We start from the raw sequence: 17,268 nt of genomic DNA, 5'->3' as shown, positions 1-17,268 counted from the left end.
AACTGGATTCTCTTCTTGCATTGTTTTTTTATGCTTTTATATTTTAAATGACTCAAATGTAAAGCTCTTCAAGGGTGAGACCATGATTCCTCCTCCTTTTGTACCCTTTCTCCATCTCCCTACACCCCCCCCCCCTCCACAAGAGAAGATAGCAGGCACTTAATATATACCTGAAAGAAGAAAAGGAATCATACAGGTCTCAGCTTGCTAAAAGGAACAGAGGTCATTTTTAAGGGTTTGCCTAGTAACTAATAAACACAAACAAAAGACTTACTCAGCCATATATTTGTCAGCATAACTTTCATGCAATCAACTCTCACTTATTTGAGGATTATCCAGTTGGTTAGTTATTCAACCCTCTGAGTCCCTCTCTTTCCAATTCTACCTTCTTTTCAGCAATTTACTACTCATTAGCCCTTTCACCAGGGGATCAGAGAAATAATCTGTTTGGCCAACATTGATTAAGGGTCCCCTGAGTTGCACCAGGTTCTGGGGAAGATACAGAGTTGGGATAAGATGCACTCTCTGGCCTCATGGAGTTCCCAGCCTAGGAGAGGGTGAGGCACAAATACCGTAAGACAAAATATTACAAGATGAATGCATTAGGAAGTTGTTTTTGAAAGGTGCTAAGTGAAAGGTACCAATATCTTACTCAATTGCCCTCATCGTTAGTTAGTGTCCCCCAATTACCTCATATGTCTATTTTAGATTCCTTTATCTATGTATTTTTGTCTACCCCATCCCACTAAGAATGTAAAATACCTGGAGAGCAAACACTTCCATTTTTCTCTTATATCATCCCTAGGCCCAATACAGTGCCTGGCATATTTTTTGTTACTATTCAGTCTTTTCAATTGTGTCAAACTCTTCAAGACTCCATTTGGGAGTTTTCTGACAAAAATACTAAAGCTGTGTGCCATTTCTTTCTCCAGTTCATTTTACAGAGGAAGAAACTAAAGTAAAAGGGTTAAACGACTTGCCCAGAGTCACTCAGCTAGGAAGTATCTGAAGCCAGACTTGAACCCCAGAAGTTGAGTCTATTGTACCATCTAGCTGCTCTATCCCTGGCATAAAGTATTTAATAAATTCTTGTTGGTGGGGCAGTTAGGTGGCTCAGTGGATACAGAGCCTGGATTAGAGACAGGCAGTCTTGCCTTCAGACTTGACCTCAAATACTTCCTAGTTGGAAGTATCTTTTCTTTTCTTTTCTTTTCTTTTCTTTTTCCTTCCTCCCTTCCTTTCTCCTTATGGCAATGAAATCATAGGTCCTGGGCCCCAGGCAAGTCACTTAACACCAGTTGTCTAGTCCTGACCACTCTTTTGCCTGATAGTCAGGATTGATTCTAAGATAGAAGGTAAGAGCTTTAAAATAAACAAATAAATCCTTGTTGAATGGAACTCAACTGGTTATTAATCTAAAATGTTTGCTGACCAAATTACTCATTAGGAACATCAACTTCTTTTTGCCTTCCCTGTCTTGATATCACCATTAATCAAGAATCATGTATTTTAATTGAAAAACAGGCCTGAAACATTATCTATTTAAATATATATGGCCACTCTCTCAAAACAGATATCTTCTTGGCATTCAATTAATGTTCTATTTGCTAACACTCATTCTTTGAAGTAGAGTGGCTAGCTCTGGGCTAAATTGTTTAATTCTTGAATTAGATTTTCATAAGACTTCTTACTGTACATTCCTTGAGGGGCAGGAGATGTTTCATGCAAATATCTTTAGAATTTATAGTGAAATGTCTAAGTACAGAACTGAAGATTATTATTGGGGGAAGCAGAATCAGACTTAGCAGTTCTCACCAAAAAACTTGAAGATTTGAGTCAATCTTCTAATAAAGGAAGCTTGTTAAGACTTGATAATGTGGCAGAACTGCTGGGAGAAAAATGAATGTCATTTTAGGTAGCATTCATAAAACCACAGAATCTAGAATTAGGGCAGCTGCAGGCCCTCATACTGTGTTCATCGGCCAACATTTGGAGCACTGTGTTCAGTTCTAGGGGCTAGCTTTTAAAAAGGAAATGGATGAAAACTGGGAAACAACTCCTAATTCAGTCCGACTGGAACACTGTGTGCCTCAAGGGATGTACTGAGAAATAAAGCTAGAAGATAGAATGGAGCCAAATTGTGCCAGGGCCTTAAGCTGCCTGGGGGAGGGAGGTGCATGTGGACAGGTACAATACAGGAGAAAAGAGAACAGAGGAGATAGAGATTCAAACATGGTGTTCTAGGAAAACTTCAGGAAGAACAACCTATGTTCAAGTGGGTAGATGAGGGAAGGTTTCATGGAAAAGGAGGCCCCTGAGCTGAACCTTAAGAGAAAGAACATTTTCTACAAGCACATACAAGGGAGAGGTGCATTCCAGGTTCAGGGAACAGCCTACATGAGGCAGGAGAGCATTGCATAACACTGAAATAAATACCTGTGTTCAGCTGAAAGTTGCAATATGTGAAGCAGAAAAGTAGGCAATAAAGCAGGAAATGCTGGTTGGAGCCAGAACTTCACAAGGCCTTACAAGATAAGCTTAAAAAAAAAAAGAGAGAGATAAGCTGGAAGAATTTCCATTTTTCTGATAGTCGATAGGGAGCTCCTGAAGGTTTTGGATCATGAGATTATCTGCACATTAGCAAAGGAAGGAGAAAGGGCTGAAGACTAAGGAGAGTTCATACTGGTGAGAGGGCACCTCCTCAGGAGGTCATTCCAATGCCTCGGCCCACAGGCAGACTGCTGCCCGTCATCTGGAGGGGGCCAACACAAGATAGAGATATTGTAGAGATATAATCAAGAGGAATTGTTCATGATCTGAATGCAGAACAGGCAAAGAATGAGGAAGAATCAAAGATGATTCAATTTTCAGACTTAGGTGACTGAAAAGACAGCAATACCACCACAGAAAAAGTTAGGAGGAGGGTTGTTTTGGTTGTGTTTTGGTGTTTGTTTGTGGTTTTTTTTTTTTTTTTGGGGGGGGGGACATTAAGTTTGGAAAATGCTGAGTTTGAGATGCTAGTAGAATAACTAGGAGGCCAAAGAACCGGGTGTGCTGATGATACAAAGAAAAAGCAAATCCATAGTCCCTATGTTCAAGGAACTCACATTCTAAAGGAGAAGAAAACATGCAAAATGGAATATATTATCTGGAAGGGGAAATTTTTATTTTTATATGTATATAGACACATACATGCAAAAGTATAATGTCTAGAAGGAAAATTAATATTAATATGTAAATGAGTATATATACACCCACAAATATTGTGTCTAGAATGATAGTTTTTATTTGTACACATATAAACATCCACATGCACACATGATAGAAATTTTATATCTATAAATATATATATCCCCATATCCATATATATGAATATTATGTCTAGAATGAGTTCGATTTATATACATAGAATACACATATACAAATACATGAGTATAATGTCTAGAATGAGTGAAGTTTTACATATATATGTGTATATATAATATAGGTATAGGTGATATATATCTACACAGATCACATATATGTATATATAGGTACATATGGGTATAATGTCTAGAAAGAAGATTTCATATATATGTCTACATACATCTATTCTTCAGACCTTTCATATTAAAGATTTTTTTAAAAAAAACTCTTACTTTCCATCTTAGAATCAATTCTAAGATAGAAGAAAGGTAATGAATGGCTAGGCAATGGGGGTTAAGTGACTTGCCCAGGGTCACACTGCCACGAAAAGTCTGAGACCAAATTAAACCCAAGGGCCTCCTGTCTTCAGATCTGCTCTCTATCCACTGAGCCACCTCACTGTCTCCATGAAAGACTTTTAAAAACACAAATGTAAGCTCAGACAGAAATAAAGATATTTACACTAAAATTTCTTGGAATGGAAATCGACTAACACAAAGTTAACACAAACACAATTAGTATTAGTTGAGAACCAATTTAACATGAACACAAAATTGTAAAATTGGAGGATAGGGAGAAATACTGTGCCTCACATAAGACTAATAAAAATAAGTACTTTACTATCCAAAATTTTTCTATTAAAATACCACTTTAAGAAAACAATTCTAGACTATTTAGAATCCATTTTACACTTATCTTAATATTTAAAATGCCTAGATAAATATTTGACTTTTAGAAAATTGATGTCATGTTCCCAAATATCCCAGAGATACTCAATTATTTTGGAGCCACAGAAGTAATTCCATATCCACATAAAAAACAAAAGCAAAAACCACAGAGTGTCTTATTCTTCAAAGTCAATGCTGATACAGGCAGATTAGCCAGTAGCCAAGAAGGGCTTTAGTTGGCTCCATCCCAGTCTTAAAATAACATACTGCTTACCATAAAACAGAAGTTCCCAAAGATCCCAGGGTGCCCATTCTGACAACTTCAGTCAGGTCATCTCTCCATGAGTGGAGGTGAAAAATATTTCTCCATAAGAATTTGAAACTTCACTTTGCAAAGTCCAGAGCTCAAGATGAAAAAATATTTGCCATTGGGGTCTCTCTGGACCATCCCAAATCTACTTTTATCATGACCAATAACCAATATATATACATATAATAAGCCAATAATTTAAAGAAAAGGCAGCAGGCCAAATGCTGGATTTCTGAGCAAGAAGACCTGGGTTCAGTCTCACCTCTGACTCTTACTACATAATCCCAACTAATTTGAGCCTTCCTCAACACTGAAGACTTCAAGTTGCTGATGGGTTGCAATTCCTACCAGTGGAGAAACTTCCTACACCCCCAAAATGGCAGGTTCTTGAGCTGATGACATAATAACAATAAGGTAATATACATTATGTTATATGTTAAAAATAAATGGTAACAAAGACATTTTCTAAAAATAAAAAGCTGATATTTACCCAGCACTTCTAAGGCTTTTCAAGTACTTTTGCTGTATTTGTCTATCTGGTCTCATCTGAGATGTACTTTTATATTACAGATATAATTTTATATCCATCCAGAAATTCAAATTTAACCAAGGGGAAATACACACACACACACACACGCACACACACACACGCGCACACACACACACACACACACACACACGTTCATCAGACCTTTCAAATTAAAGACTTCTTAAAACATAAATACTACTCAACTTCTTAGTTCATTAAACTAAATATTCACACTGGCACCAGTTTGGAGCTATTTTTGTCCAATTGTTTTATTTTTTTAATGAAAGTATTAGTGATCTGTGACCACATTTTCCAGTGCTTTAACCAAAGGAATGTAATTATGGGGGGGGGGGGGGGGGGAAGATTCACTTTCCTCTAATGTGAGCTCATTTTAAAAATAAGCTTTTCCCTAATTACTCTACTTTTTAACAAATTTATCTGGCCTACAATATTTGCTAAAAAGCACAAATGTAAAGGAGTGCTGCTGCTTCCTTTTGGGAAACTATGTAGAATGCTAATATTTTGGAAACCGAGGGATCTGTGATCTTGAAACATTGAACACTTGCCCAGAAGACAGACAATTTTAAAATAAGTTTAGATTTCCTTCTGCAGTTTCCACTGAGAAAGAATTTTTTTAAATTTAAATAAGATTCTCAAGGTGTGAGAGTTCTAATATAAGAATTTTCAAAAAAAGGAAAAGGAAGCTATTTGCTCTGTGCATGAATGAAACCCGCCAGTATAGTTTTAAATTGCCTGAAAACCAATCCCACATTTATTAAAAGTCAAGTCTAAACCACACTTACTGTGTATTCATCAATGTTCTAATTCTTCTTTCTCACCACCTTGATGGAAAGATTTTCACTCTTGTTAACAATACACTTTTCCAAGGGATCTTGGGTGCAACATTACCTTCTCCCCCCCCCCCCAACATTATTTCCTGATCTGAAAAAAGACCCTCTGACTAGGTCATCTTGAAGGTCCCCTTTTCCTTATACAGGGAAGCGACAGAGGGGTTCACCAAGATATAGATCCATCAATAAGTGAAAGTTATTTTTCCACGCAGATGAGCCATTTCATTGATAATAATGACAATGAACTACATCAAAAATATTTCATAGCCTTTCAAAATATCAATATGTAGCATAACCCAGTGGATTGCTTTGGGGAGGAAACTGGGGGAGGGAAGAAGGGAGGGACAGAACATGAATCATGTAACCATGGAAAAATATTTTTTAAAAAATAAAATAGAAATTATATTTAAAATTTTTTTAATATCAGTATGTATAGTTATAGCATTTAAGAGTTCTTTTTGTCAAGAAGACCATCTCAGGAGACCTGCTCCCTCCCTCTACTGCAGGCTACCCCTTTCAATTTCATTATCCACCACCAACCTTGTATCTTGAGTTTCCTCTTCTCTCCCTTCAATGAACAAGCATCGTAGGGCCCTCAAGTTCTCCACATGATTGAACAAAGCTGCCTCCAAAGATACCCTACCAACTATTCTGGAAGACTTCAAAACTACCTTTTAAGACAATATCCAACCATCTGGCCATCTCTCCAGAGACTCACACATATTTTGTTCCATATCTTGGAAATTTCTCCTTTAACAGTGGTATTTCTAAATTTATTTTTCTCTGATTTTATTATGATCCAAATGCTATCACCTACCATAGAAAGGATAGGATTTGAATGCATTTAAGGCCTCTAAACAATCAGAAAGTCAATGTGTTAAGTTCAAGACACAGTTGAACCCACACACACAAGGAGAGAGGAAATTTAATTAGGATAAAGTGGTATTCTTAAGTGTAAGCAATCTTGGAAAAATACATTTTCATTCTCACATGAAGCACTGTAGGATTCAATGGACTAATTTTAGCTCTGGGTTTACCACTTTTACAGGGTATATAACCTTAGGCAATCCATAGCCTCTCTGAGTTTCCATCTCTTCATATGTAAAATGGAGCTAACACCTGTCCTGACCCTCTCACACTAAGTCCTCTTTTTGAGGATCAAAAGAAATAAGGTATGTGAAAGCACTTTGTAAAATTGTAAAGCTTGATAAAAGGTAAGGTATTGCCATTAATGGGATTTGTACTATCCCATATAACTTTCTGAGACAGCTGTATCTGCAGGTTAATGGAAAAGGGAAGTAAGCACCCCACTACAGGTACACTGACCAAATCAATCAGAAAAGACAATATCCTTTATGCCTCAGGAGTCAGAAATTTTTCACTGTGATTTACTACCTAAAAATAGCCTGTCACCATTACTAGGCCTCCAAAGCAACTAGAAGTAAAGCATGCCAAAGATCTGAAACGAAGTAAAGAGATAGGACCTCATGATGAAAAAAGAAACTACCTCCTCAGGACTCTGACATTCTGGCCATACGAGCAACAAAAAAAAACTACTATCACTGCATATCAAAGAAAAAAACATTTAAGAATTCCAAAATCCCCAACTGTAAAATGTTGGGGAAAAGAAAATGGTTATTCAGTAAAACCAAGGAGAAACTGGAGAGGGTTTAATGAGTTTAGATTCATACCTCATACCAAATGTGACAATAAATTCAAATTGGCGCCGTGATCTAAACACTTTTTAAAAATCATTTTTAATGGAGAAGAAAAGCAAATAATATATCTGTTTGAATTAAGAGAAAAAAGTTTTGTTATGGAAAAAATGGAATAAATTATCAAAGATAAATGGGATAGCTCTGATTACATAAAAATGAAAAGGATTTACACAATAAAAAACCAATTATGAACAAGGAAAAGAAAACAAGAGTGGAGGAACAGAATAGTAATAATAAGCTTATCTACTAAAATCAGAATTTATTAGGTTTTTAATCTAGGAGTCTATTAACTTGATTTTGAAAACTGTATTTCAATAACAATGGTTTCCTTGGTCATCCTACTTATTTTATTTTATGCATTTAAAACATTATTCTGAGTCCATAGGCTTCATTTGGGACATAACACAAAAAAATGGTTAAGAACCCCTAATTTAAAAGGAAGTGATACCAATTCATAAGTATAATACCTATTTCCCCAATGGATAAAATAGTTTAAAACATGTAAAGGGCAGTTTTAGAAAGAAAAAAACTCGAGTTCTAAATACCTGAAAAATTGTTCCAATTCCCTTATTAATCCAGGAAATGAAAATAAATATAACCACCTTAACTCAAATTTTCCAAAAGAGTTAAAAACCCAAAATCTAAGAAGGGTGGAGATGACATTCTATTTCATTATTGAAGAAATTGTAAATTGATGCCATCTTTTTTGAAAAAATAACCTAATTAAGAAAAACAACCAAATCTACTCTTTAATGCTGAGATCTCACTTCTAGGGCTCTATGCTAAGGACTGATCTACTCTAATGGCTCATTATGGTGGGGAGATGGCCCTGCCTCTAGAGCTATCCCAGCAATGGCAGATGCCAACATGTTGGAAAGGCTTTAGGTTTTGGTCACAAATTGTGTCTTGGTATCCAAAGATCAGCCTAGCTAAGTGCAAAAAGGCACATCTCTTAGCAGGTGGGCCACAAACTGATAAATTCTTTGGTCTTTACAACCTATAAAACAAAGAATGTTATTAAAATAAAAAAATCCTTCTATACAAAAACACTCGTGGTGGTTTTATTTATGAGCAGAAAACTACAAATAATCTGTGTGTCAAAAAGCGGGGGAATAGTAGAATCCATCATATTTTATCAATGGAATGGAATAGCAAAACACCTTAAAAATGATGAGTATAAAAAAAAAGATGAGTATAGAGAATACAAAGAAATGTGATGACTATGCATGAAGTAATACAAAGCAGAGGATACAGAATTAGAAGAAAAAAATGCCCATTGGCCATCACTATTAAAACAAAACAAAAGGAAGAAACTTTTTAAGTATGTAAATAGAAAGAAAAAAGAGGTCAGGGCAAATTCATTTTTTAAGTCTTTATCTATTTCTTGCTTTCAATGAAATAGAAATGATCCAACTTATGTGCTTTTTACTGGGGACTTTATTTCTCATTTATGGTACCATACAGAGTGAAAGATGAAATGACCAAGGAAACAAAGGTTTGAGTTTCCGAGCATATTTATTTATAGGTTCATTCATTCATTCATTCATTTATTGATTTATTTGTCAATTGCATAAAAAATTGGGACCAAGTTTCTTCAGCTTTGGCACTGGACCCCGAATATAGGGAAAGGCAATTTTTATGCATTAAAAACAATTAATGAAACAAGACCAATTAATTAAAAGAAAACAACCAGGATACAAAATTAGGTAAACTGATTTCTAATTAGAAGAAAGATCAGGAGCTTTCTGAATTAGGAAGTAGAATGTCAATAGGTTCAATTCCCTCAAAGTGTTCTACACCAGTATCAGTATGCAATCAGAGGAACACAAAAACAATAACTGACCAATATGAGAACTAGTTTTCAGATACAACATATGCATTGCTTGAGATGTACAAAAAGTGAGAAAACTCCACGCATCAATCTCTGGATGTGACTCAGTTTCTGGTCAACATACTGAGATCCTTCAATAAGGGTCTCTAGACAACAGGTAAAGGTGGTTCAGCTTCCCAGCCACACAGGGCTAGGTTCAAACAATGCAATAAAATTTTCTTACAACTCCCATAACTAAATAAAATTTTCTCAACAGACAGAAAATTGGAAAAGAAGGGGAATTGAGCTGATCTTAAAACTGAGTCACAAGATGGAGTCAGTGTGGTTCACTCAATTCCCATAGTACAGAGTATTGAAGCTATTAAGTTTATAATAAAAATTAATAGGGAAAAAAAGAAAGTTCATGTAAGGGTAAAAAAAATTATTTCAACTCAGCCAACATTCATTAAGAACCTGGACATAGAAATGGGATACAAAAACAGAAACAAATACAGTCTCAACCTGCCATTAAGGTAACAATTAGAAAATACTGTGCTAAAATGATAGCTATTTTAGGCTTTTTTATTTTTAATCCCTAGTCCCTCTCTCTTCACATGCTTTTGATTATAGTGCACATGCCCTTTATTAAGGAAATCACAGCTTCTCTCCTTGACACCCCTCAATCCCCCAAAGTTTTTTCTTCAAAAAGAAAGCAGTCCAGCCAAGAGCCCTGTAGTAATAACTTAAGCTGTAACTTCTTGTAAAACCCACCCAAGGGTGAAGAATCACATGCGGAACTCAGTCAGCACAAAGCCTTAAGCCTACATCTGCTTACCACGTGTGTAGGTAGCCATGTCAGCAGCCACTTTCTGAAAGGCATCCAAGAAGGCAGCTGCTGCTACTACTGTAGTTCTGAAAGGCAAACAGATAACAAAAACATGAGGAACGTCTTATTCCAGCAACTACATGTACAAGCTAAAAGCCTTCCTAGTCCAACCAGTGTTAACTTCTACAAGAAATCACTTGAGTGGCCTTGGAGGGATGGAGGATGGATAGATAGATAGTTGGATAGAGAGAGGGATGGATGGATGTGGTTGATGGATAGATGGATGGATGATGGATGGATGGAGGGATGGATGGATGGATGGAGGGATGAATGGATGGAGGGATGGAGGGATGAATGGATGGAGGGGATGGATAGATAGTTGGAAAGAGGGAGGGAGGGGTGAATGGACAGACGGATGGTTGGAGGGAGGGAGGGAAATACAGAGAGATGGAAAGAGAAAGAGATATAGAACCATACAGAGAGATATAGGATAGGATAAGACAGAAATAGAGGCACAGAGAGAAGAGGTAGAAAGACAAGGCAGATAGGATGGATAGAGACAGGTAGAGAGATGGAAAGTTATATATAAAGACAGAGAAAAAGAGATGGATACAGACAGAGAGAGAGAGAGAGAGAGAGACAGTGAGACTGTGTATGTGTGTGTGTGTGTGAGAGAGAGAGAGAGGGAGAGAGAGAGAGAGAGAGAGAGAGAGAGAGAGTGTGTGTGAGAGAGAGAGAAGAGGGAGGGAGAGGGGGGGGAGAGAGAGAGAGAAGAGGGAGAGAGAGAGAGAGAGAGTGTGTGAGAGAGAGAGTGTGTGTGTGAGAGAGAGAGAAGAGGGAGGGAGAGGGGGGGAGAGAGAGAGAGAAGAGGGAGAGAGAGGAAGAGAGAGAAGAGGAGAGAGAGGAAGAGAGAGGGAGAAAGAAAGAAAGAAAGAAAGAAAGAAAGAAAAGAAAGAAAGAAAGAAAGAAAGAAAGAAAGAAGAAAGAAGAAAAGAAAGAAAGAAAGAAAGAAAGAAAGAAAGAAAGAAAGAAGAAAGAAAGAAGAAAGAAAGAAAGAAGAAAGAAAGAAAGAAAGAAAGAAAGAGAAAGACGGAAAAAGAAGAGGGAGGATGCACAGGTTCAGGGGGAAGTGAGAGAGATAACGAGAGAGACAGAGACAGACAGACAGACAGACAGACAGACAGACAGACAGACAGAGAGACATAGAGAGAGAAGGAGGAGCAGGACACAATCATAAAATGCTAGAGCTGGGGGGACCTCTAGGATCACACAATCTAACTTCCATATTTATGGAGAAACTGAGACCAGAATTGAAGTGAGTTGCTTGGGTCACCCAGGTAGTTAGGTCAAGAGTCAGACATCAGCCTGAGAGGTTTGATTCTGAGCCCAGAAATACCTTTAGCAGTTCTTAATCTGGGATTTGTGAACTTTTAAAAATATTTTAATAATTTCATTTAATAGCTAATTTGCTTGTACTTTCATGTATTTTTATTTTAGGCATTTTATTCCGAGAAGGGACTTGTAAGTTTCACAAGACTGCCAAAGGGATCCAAAAAGGCTAAGAATCCCTGCTTTACAGAATGGTGTCTTTATAGCTAGAATGAAAACTGGGACAAGAAATAATCTGTCACTTGACGAAGAGTGTGTGAGAGGAGTTGCACAGGAAGATTTTTTAAAAAACATTAAAATTTCCAATGGCCATGAAATGAAATCCCTGACACTATTTTTAACAGAGAGCAATGAGTACAATGTCACTAAATATCTAACAAAAGATAAGGTACACAGAGAGAAAAAAAATTTTTTTAATTTAACATGATAAAAAGGAGAGACTACCAACCTAGATTATCAGTAGTACTTTTTATTCAACAATTTAAGAAAACTTTTTAAAAAATAACCTTACCTTCCATCTTAGAATCAATACTATGTATTGGTTCCAAGGCAGAGGAGCAGTAAGGGTTAGGCCATGGGGGATAAGTGACTTGCCCAGGGTCACACAGCTAGGAAGTGTCAGAGGCCAGATTTGAACCCAAGGTTTCCCAACCCCAAACCTAGCATGCTATCTATCCACTAAGCTATCTAGCTGCCCAAGAACATTTCTTCTTTTTTTTTTTTTAAACCCTTACCTTCTTTCTTGGAGTCAATACTGAATATTGGTTCCAAGGCAGAGAGTGGTAAGGGCTAGGCAATGGGGGTCAAGTGACTTGCCCAGGATCACACAGCTGGGAAGTTTCTGAGGTCAAATTTGAACCTAGGACCTCCCATCTCTGGGCCTGGCTCTCAATCCATTGAGCCACCCAGCCGCCCCCCCTCCAACATTTCTTAAAAGAAGTATCTTGTAAAGGTCTCATTTCTCAAACTTATAGAGAACTAAATCAATTTTATAAGAACACAAGCCCAACTGATAATTGGTCAAAGGATAGGAACAAGCAATTTTCAGATGAAGAAATCAAAGCTATCAATAATCATTTAAAAAAAAATATTCTGGATCACTCTAGATTAGAGAAAGCAAATTAAAACAACTCTGAGGTACTACTACTCTTATCAAATTGGCCAATACGACAGTAAAGGAAAGTGATAAATGTTGGAGGAAATGTGGCAAAACTAGGACACTAATGCATTGCTGGTGGAGTTGTGAAACAGATCCAACCATTTTAGAGGGCAATTTGCAACTATGGCTAAGGGGTATAAAAATGTGCACACACTTTGATCCAGTAATGCCCACACTACTAGATCTCTTTTCCAAAGATATTTTTTTAAAAAAAGGGAACAACCAGATTGTACAAAAATATTTATAAGCTTCTCTTTTTGTGGTGGCAAGAATTAGAAACTAAAGGGATGTCCCTCCATTGGGGAATGGCTCAACAAAATGTGGTGCATGATGGTGATGGGATACTACTGTGCTGTAAGGAATGATGACTTGGAGAATTTCAGAGTCTCTTAACTGCATGGCAAGTAGTCCCCCCAAAAAATCCAAGAAAGAGTTCTTTTAGAAGCATGCTTCAAAATGGAGTCCTTATATTTTTAAGCTGGACAAGAAGCTTCTTCAAGGATTAGGGAAAAGCATGCTAAAGCAAAAATAAAGTAAGGTATTGGAAAATCAATTCCATACACCACAAAAATTCAATCACCCAAAGTACTTTTTTTTAAATAAGGAGAAAAATGTTTAACAAATAAAAAATACAATCAAATTAAATAAAATAAGGAGAAACTTCAAATGCAAACATTTATAGATAACAAAAATTGTGGACATGAGAAAGTTTGTTCAGATCTCCATTATTTTCCTGGCACGACGGCTTAATTAATTTTTATGCAAATCTTTGCCTATTATTGAAATTGAATCATTTAGCTTTATAAGGGGTATAGGCACAATATATACATGTAATATTACATATATAATTTTATCATATTTATTATATTAATTCTATGTTATGTATTTTCATTTGATTTTTTTTTTATCCATACCTGTGTATTGGTTCCAAGGCAGAAGAGTGATAAGGCTAGGCAATAGGGGTTAAAGTGACTTGTCCAGGGTCACACAGCTAAGGAAGTGTCAAGGCCAGAATGTAATATATTTTCATTAAGTACACCCAGAAGAATTAGAAGACTAGTCATTGAGAACTTAAAAAAAGCCTAACAGCAAGAGGCCTGGAATTCAGAGGCAGGAGACCTAGATTCAAATCTCCAATTTTCCACTAAATAGCCACATAAAAAACCTGGAACTCAGTCTCAGGTCCTTGAAAGACTGAAGAAATATTTACCTTATGTTAAGCTATTTTTTCTCCTGTGAACTCAAGCCTAGACTTCCCCCTGGGTTCAAAACCCAGCTGTCATTTATACTCATGTGACACTGGGCAAATCACTAAATCTCTCTAAGCTTATTTATTCACCTGCAAAATAAGGGGGGTTGGAAGGCTGGACTAGATAATCTCTAAAGTCCTTACCATCTCTAAATCTATGAACCTACGAATGAATCACTGCCCTGGGAGAGAAGAAGAGACATGAACTGAGTGACCCAACCTGAACCCAGAGAGGTCGCCGGAGCTGGCAGCAGGGTACCAGACAGGTGTCCTCTGCTCATTGGCTCCAGGGTGTGTATCTGTCATCTGAGCTCGGCCACAGCCAGGAGGAAGGAGATGATAACATCTAGGGAGACCAGCGCTAATACCTGTGTGGGGACCTGAAACTAACTGAGGTTCCCGGGTCCCCCGAGGCCTCCAGAAAAGAAGGGAGAGTCAAGTGCCATCTAGGGCAAGAGGAAGAGGAACAAAAACTCCTCTGAAAAAGCAGAAAGTCATTGCAGCTGGATATCCACTGGATTCAGACAAACTAACCAGAACAAGTAGGAAAAATAAATCAGCAAACAAAGCATGTTGGTGATGGAATATTAGTGTGCCAAAAGAAATGATAAGCAAGATGATTTCAGAAAAAGCTGGAAAGATCTTCAGGGAACTGATGCAGAGTGAAATAAGCAGAACTGAGAGAACATTGTACACAATAAGAGTAATATTGGAACGATGATTATCTATGAAAACTTGGCTACTCTCAGGAAGGCAATGATCTGGGATGATCTTGAAAGACTTATGATGGGGAATGCTCTCCACGTCCAGAGAAAGAACTATTGGAGTCACCTTTCACATTAATGAATTTATGGCTTTATTTTGGAATTGTATTTATGTATGAGTTTGCTCCTACAACAGTGACCAATATGGAAGTGTGTTTTGCATGACAATAAAAATAAAAATTTTTTAAATTTACCAACATAGCCAAAAAAGTCTGGCACCATATGCAAGATTCCACATTCATAGTCCCTCACCTCTGTAAAGAAGGTGGCACAAGATTTGTGGAATCTCATATCCTTTTCCCTATTTTCTAATCATCTAAAACAGGATTTTAGACTATTGAGTCGCCTTTCACATTAATGAATTTATGGCTTTATTTTGGAATTTTATTTATGTATGAGTTTGCTCTTACAACAATGACCAATATGGAAGTGTGTTTTGCATGACAATAAAAATAAAAATTTTTATAATTTACCAACATAGCCAAAAAAGTCTGGCACCATATGCAAGATTCCACATTCATAGTCCCTCACCTCTGTAAAGGTGGCACAAGATTTGTGGAATCTCGTATCCTTTCCCCTATTTTCTAATCATCTAAAACAGGATTTTAGACTATTGGAGTTGCCTTTCACATTAATGAATTTGTGGCTTTATTTTGGAATTTTATTTATGTATGAGTTTGCTCTTACAACAATGACCAATATGGAAGTGTGTTTTGCATGACAATAAAAATAAAAATTTTTATAATTTACCAACATAGCCAAAAAAGTCTGGCACCATATGCAAGATTCCACATTCATAGTCCCTCACCTCTGTAAAGGTGGCACAAGATTTGTGGAATCTCATATCCTTTCCCCTATTTTCTAATCATCTAAAACAGGATTTTAGACTATTGGAGTCGCCTTTCACATTAATGAATTTATGGCTTTATTTTGGAATTTTATTTATGTATGAGTTTGCTCTTACAACAATGACCAATATGGAAGTGTGTTTTGCATGACAATAAAAATAAAAATTTTTTTAATTTACCAACATAGCCAAAAAAGTCTGGCACCATATGCAAGATTCCACATTCATAGTCCCTCACCTCTGTAAAGGTGGCACAAGATTTGTGGAATCTCATATCCTTTCCCCTATTTTCTAATCATCTAAAACAGGATTTTAGACTATTTAGGCAACAAAAAAAGGGGGGGGGGATGTTGCTTTAAGACAACAAGAAAAAGGGGAAATGTTGTTTTAAGGCAACAAGAAAAAAAGGAAAATGTTGTCCCCTCCTGTAAGCAAAAATGGAGCAGGATCAGAAATGTGGAGAGCAGGAAACCAGAAGGGGAAATTTATGGAGCCAAAGCCTGGGATTGACTGATGGAAGAAAAGAATGAGGTCTGAGGATGCAACAGACCCATGACACCACAGGAGTGATTCAATTTCAACCCATTATATTAGGAATTATTCATGTCCTTCTTTGTATCCTACCCTCATCCTCTACTAAGATAAAGTCAGCTCAAAAAGTATTTAATGAGCAGCTACCAATGTGCCCTCTTGCACTCCTGTAGAGGATGGAGTAGAAGAAATGATCTCTGACCCTGGAAGCCAAAACTTGTCAGGAAGAACAAATGTATCTTGTTACACATAGGTAAAAAAAAAATATGAATTGGGTTTCTAGTGTGTATAAGTTATTCGGTACTAATAAAAGCCTACTGGAATCTGGGGTGGTCCAAAAGGCATTGGGAGAAGGATGGGATTTGAAAGGGGCTTCTGGAGAGGCAGCATGAAAAAAACCTGCTGGGCTGGAAGCCAGAGACCTTGAATTTAAATCCTGGTTCTGTCACTTTAGCTTGGGTGATTCTGGGCAAGTCATGGAACCTGGGTGGGCTTCCACTGCCTCATCTGTCAACAGAAGAGCATGGGCTATGGGTCTCTGACCCTAAAGATAGAACTAGGATGGAAGAAAAAGAAAAAGGGGGAGCAAGTCTGAGGTGAAAAGCTGAGCAGGGACAGTGGGTTGTAACAGAAGTAGCAGGAGGCTGAGAATTGGGAATCCTAGGTTCCAGGTTAGGCCCTTTATCTCAGGTCTTATGTCTTCCCATCTCTCCTGCCCAGAAGCCTTATGCTCCCAATGAAAGAGAATTTTCCCTGACAAAAGGCAGACTGGCAGGCTTCTGCTGCTCCCTGTCCTTCTTATTCCTCTACCTCTGGGAACAGCCATCAGGTCAGCCTGGGACAGCCCTGAAAAAGAGGCACCATCATTTCTGGGGTTTCCCAACCAAAATACCCCTCCTTTGGTCACTGCTAATCTTTCTCTGTTGTCTTTCCCCCTTAGAATGTAAGCTTCTCAAAGACAAAGACTGTCGTTTTCTGTATTTTTGTCCCAAGAGCTTAGCACAGTGCCCCACACATGGTTAAGTCTTTAACAAACACTTTTTTTCCTTCATCTCTGTATAAAATGGGATTTTAGAGCGAAATCTTGAATGTATCCTCCCACCTCTAGGCTTCTCTGACATGATTTATGTTTGAGAAACATTGATATACAGTGTCAGCTAGATCAGCATTTCCTAAACCTATATTTAGCCAAAAAATACCTTTGTCTTTTAA

General features: G+C 37.3%; 1 protein-coding gene across 8 annotated transcripts in view; it reads right to left on the bottom strand.

The window, feature by feature from the left end:
• MTSS1 (MTSS I-BAR domain containing 1) overlaps positions 1 to 17,268 on the bottom strand; it is a 235,867-nt gene that overhangs the window by 183,447 nt on the left and 35,152 nt on the right. For all 8 annotated transcript variants that reach the window (XM_007488306.3, XM_007488303.3, XM_001381232.4 and 5 more), the window contains exon 3: positions 10,127 to 10,203. In XM_007488306.3, the coding sequence (XP_007488368.2) occupies positions 10,127 to 10,203 (77 nt within the window). The remainder of the gene's footprint in view (positions 1 to 10,126; positions 10,204 to 17,268) is intronic.

This window comes from Monodelphis domestica, chromosome 3, assembly GCF_027887165.1.
Source record: "Monodelphis domestica isolate mMonDom1 chromosome 3, mMonDom1.pri, whole genome shotgun sequence".
NCBI lineage: Eukaryota > Metazoa > Chordata > Mammalia > Didelphimorphia > Didelphidae > Monodelphis > Monodelphis domestica.
The sequence above is the reverse complement of the archived record's forward strand: the minus strand, read 5'-3'. Positions and strand labels throughout refer to the sequence as shown.